Genomic DNA, 3,883 nt, shown 5'->3' with positions numbered 1-3,883 from the left:
CAAATATAGCATTCTTAAGGGCACGAAGAAAATTCAGCAACATAAGCATTAATCAAGCCACAAAATTTAGTCTCAAAAATTTCCCAACAGTTTTATTACATTTTATAAAGGCTTTAAGTTTAAAGCCAATGTTTTTAAAAGCCAACGTTTCACATATTGTTTTAAAAAAATCAAATATTATATTTCTAAAACAAAACCCTGGATTGAATAACTAATCATATAGGAAAATTTTCTAATTCATACTAAATCATAATAAAAACAAATTTTTGAAAATCTCCTAAAGTATTGCTAAGTTAGTAACTTACAGCTTTAAATTAGTATATCAGGAGTGAACAGCATTAAAGATTCTAACTAAAAAAGCAAGAAAAAAGTAAATGATATGTAAAGAGGTAAGAGAAATAAAATGCAAGTCAATAAAATATAAAGATAAATATTATAAAACTACAAAAAAAATTTTACAAATGTTTTAAATGAACTAACCCTGCACCAAGACTTATAAAGAACAAAAGGTGTGGCAAATACCAGTAACAGGAATGTAATGCAAAGTCTCAAAACAGATGTTGCAAATATTATAGGGTAGTGTTATAAAAAAATTAAGCCAAAATTCAACAGAATTTCTCAATTTTACCAAAACATTTCACAAAATAAAAATCATTATAGGTCTAAATACCTTCAACAACCAATTTTATCATGCATTTAAAAAGAAAAAGACAAACTACACAAATGCTCCAACCATAATAAAAGGAAAAGCACACCTCGGCTTATTTTATGAGACCACCATTACAATGATATTTAAACCCAGTGACATTATAAGAAGCTACACACCAATATTCTTCATGAGTATAGACACAAAGATTATTAATAATAAACTAATAAATAATATCTAACTATACTTAAAAGGGAAAATATACTATGACAAAGTACAGATTATTCCAGGAATGCAAGATTAATTTAATATTTAATATTTAATGGCAGGATCAACTAGTTGATTAAGGTAAGGGGGGAAAAGGAGCAAAACTGTGTTTATCTATAGTTGATGTTAACTGAGTAGCAGAAAAATGCTTAAATATTAAGGGATCAACAAGGATAACAAAAAGTTACAGGAACAATAAATAATCTTAGCAAAGTTGAAAAACACAAGGTTAATATTTTTCAATTACATTTCTATATACAAGAAATAAACTTAGAATTTAAAATTTCAAATGCTACTTTTATCTGCATCAGAACAAGAAAATTAGAGGTAATTCTACATATTATATACAACAGTTGTTTCCTAAAATCTACAAAAAGTTAAAAACCTAAATAAATTACCATTCATATTCATGGACAAGAAGACTCACTAGTAGTAATATGTCATACCCATTCTCAAATCTATCTATTGAACATAGAAGAGCAGTTTCTTTACTAAAAAGAACAAGCTGATTCAAAGACGTACAAGGAAATAACATATACTAAAGATGTAAGATAATCCAAAAATCTATAATATATTCAAAAAGTACAAATAAAAACATTCATACTAAGAGATAAAAAACTTTATATGCTTATCTTCTGAAACTTTTTTACTATAATTATCTAAGTATACAAACATGGATCTTTTACATTTATCCTCATGGCCAACTTTGTGTATTTATAATACACACTGTATTAATTCTCAAAGAAATTACTTACAAGGTGGCTATTAATATTAATCATTGAAAGTAAAACTAATCTGCTATAAATTAGGGAGTAGTTCATGAAGTATATAGAACCATATCTTTTATCTGTAAGTCTCATGATTATATGTTATTGTATTAGCATATTTAAAAACTTCAAGAGCAACTTCAGATATTTACTATTTTCACAAACTATCTTTCAGTCATTCCATAGCAAGTTCTCAAAATATAATTAAAGACTATCAAAGACTCTTAATACTAAAATGTGATTCAACTTCCCATACTCAACTCATCACTGTAACTAAAAACATACAGCTCAAGTTTTCCAGAAGTAACATGGTATGTTACAAGAAAATGCAGGGGCAAAGATGAGAACTAACTTATTTTCTCTTATGCCAGCAACAAAGAAACGTTTGTTAAGCTGCTTTCTCATTTTTTTTAAGTCTTAGACTGTCATTAATTTTTGTTTGTATATTAATATAAAATGCATATAAATTGTGATTTTCATCTTAAGCATTTTAAATTCACAATTTTACTTTTTAGTTTGGTAAACAATGATACGTATTACACACTGATACGTGTCTTTGAGTCCTCATAAATTTTAAGAATATAAAATGGCTCTTCTATCAAAAACAGTAAGAATCACTGCAGCCCAGGAATAATACCTAAGGCTTACATGTTAGGATAACAACCCTAATTATGAAAAGGAAGAGCAGAAAACTTATTTGAGAAAGATTATCAATTGTTAAAAAGAATTATCACATGTTAATGTTTAGATTTTCTCAGTTAGACATTATATTAAGCTCCCTGAAAATCTACTAAAGCTTATCAGTAAAACAGCTCAAGGCCCAGAAATACACACAACCTTTCTCAAAGTTTTCCTTGTTCCTATCAGAATGCGCCCCTACTGTAACAGAATGGAAAAGTACTCCTCCAAGTCTCTGTCCAATGACTCAGTACATGCTGCCTGCATATAAACCCTGCACTGTTCCTCCCAATTCTCCTCCTCCCCTCTGGTGCTTAGCTCTAGCACTTTTACCACCCTCTAATGTATTTACATGGTGGCCTGTTTATTGCATATTCTGCCCCTCCACTCGGGATGAGGAAAGCTATATAAGAGAGGGCAGGGTTTTTATTCTGCTTCATTTACTAATGTGCCAAACACAAAATAGTCACAAAATAAACAATTTTGAAATGAGTTAGTGAGTATTTTACTGAAGTCAAATGTGAACTCTGCATTTTACCAGGTGAGAAGAAATGTCTTAGCAAACTAACTCCACACTCATCAGTAGCTACGCATGCTCTGCACGTGCGAGCGATGCGACGCCTGGAGGGAAACTCTCAGGGCTCAACAGTTCTTCTAGTTTCAGAAATGAAAAAAGATAAGAAGACAAAAGACAAGGAGGGAGATTGATATGAAAACAGTTGAAACTAGAGGCAGCATAAATAGGCTTTTCTCTAAACCTAGTATTTCTTGGAATAGAAACAAAGAAAAATAAAAATAAGAAGAGCTAGCACACCTCTCTTCTCCTGATGAATTTCTTCCAGAAGTTGCTCCTGCCTTTCTATCTGCTCAAAGAGACACTGGAGCTCAGATTCCTTGTTCTCAGTCAGATCCCTGAGTTGCTGTCTGCAGAGCATCAGCTGATGTCGCAGATTCTTCTCCCTGTTTTCTCTTTCTTTTAGTTCCTCACAGAGCCACTGAAGTTTAGTCTAAAAAAAATGAAGTATCTAATTAAAAAAAATTCAGCAGACAGTAGCATTTCAAAGTATGAAAATAAAAGCAAACTGATGATAATCTGAAAAATACAGGAAAGATTACCAAATTTATGCAAAATTTTAAAACTCCACACTTTACGTTGTATACAGGTTTATTAACAGCTAAAAGTTGGCTCTGCAATGACCCCATTACACTCCTAGATTTGCACAGAACACTTGGTACAGTCCATCATTCTCAGAAAGGAATCACCCCAGAAGAGCTTGCCTAGTAAATTTCCAGTCATACTGTCCGTAGTGCCTTGACATGTAAGGCAGTAAGGAAGGTATCTGAGAATTAAGAAAACATCCCAGGATAGGACTATTAATTTCAGAGACTCAAAAAAAAAAGATTATCCTAGTCATGAAAAGATAAGATTCCTAGTACTGCCTCAGGTTCAATGAATTAGGTAGAGGGAAAGACTATCTAGAAACAACTGATGATGAAGTCAACATTTGCCCACATTTAAGAGGCC

General features: G+C 31.4%; 1 protein-coding gene across 1 annotated transcript in view; it reads right to left on the bottom strand.

Moving 5' to 3' along the window:
- Positions 1–2,944: 2,944 nt before the first annotated feature.
- Positions 2,945–3,883, bottom strand: part of Cep128 (centrosomal protein 128) — a 253,260-nt gene continuing 252,321 nt past the window's right edge. The window contains exons 19-20 of the mRNA XM_023701326.1: positions 3,173–3,365; positions 2,945–3,012 (exon numbers count right to left, since the gene is read on the bottom strand). Of these exons, the coding sequence (XP_023557094.1) occupies positions 2,945–3,012; positions 3,173–3,365 (261 nt within the window). The remainder of the gene's footprint in view (positions 3,013–3,172; positions 3,366–3,883) is intronic.

This window comes from Octodon degus, unplaced genomic scaffold, assembly GCF_000260255.1.
Source record: "Octodon degus isolate 3935 unplaced genomic scaffold, OctDeg1.0 scaffold00007, whole genome shotgun sequence".
In the NCBI taxonomy this organism is placed as follows: Eukaryota; Metazoa; Chordata; class Mammalia; order Rodentia; family Octodontidae; genus Octodon; species Octodon degus.
This window is presented reverse-complemented; position numbering and strand designations above follow the sequence as displayed.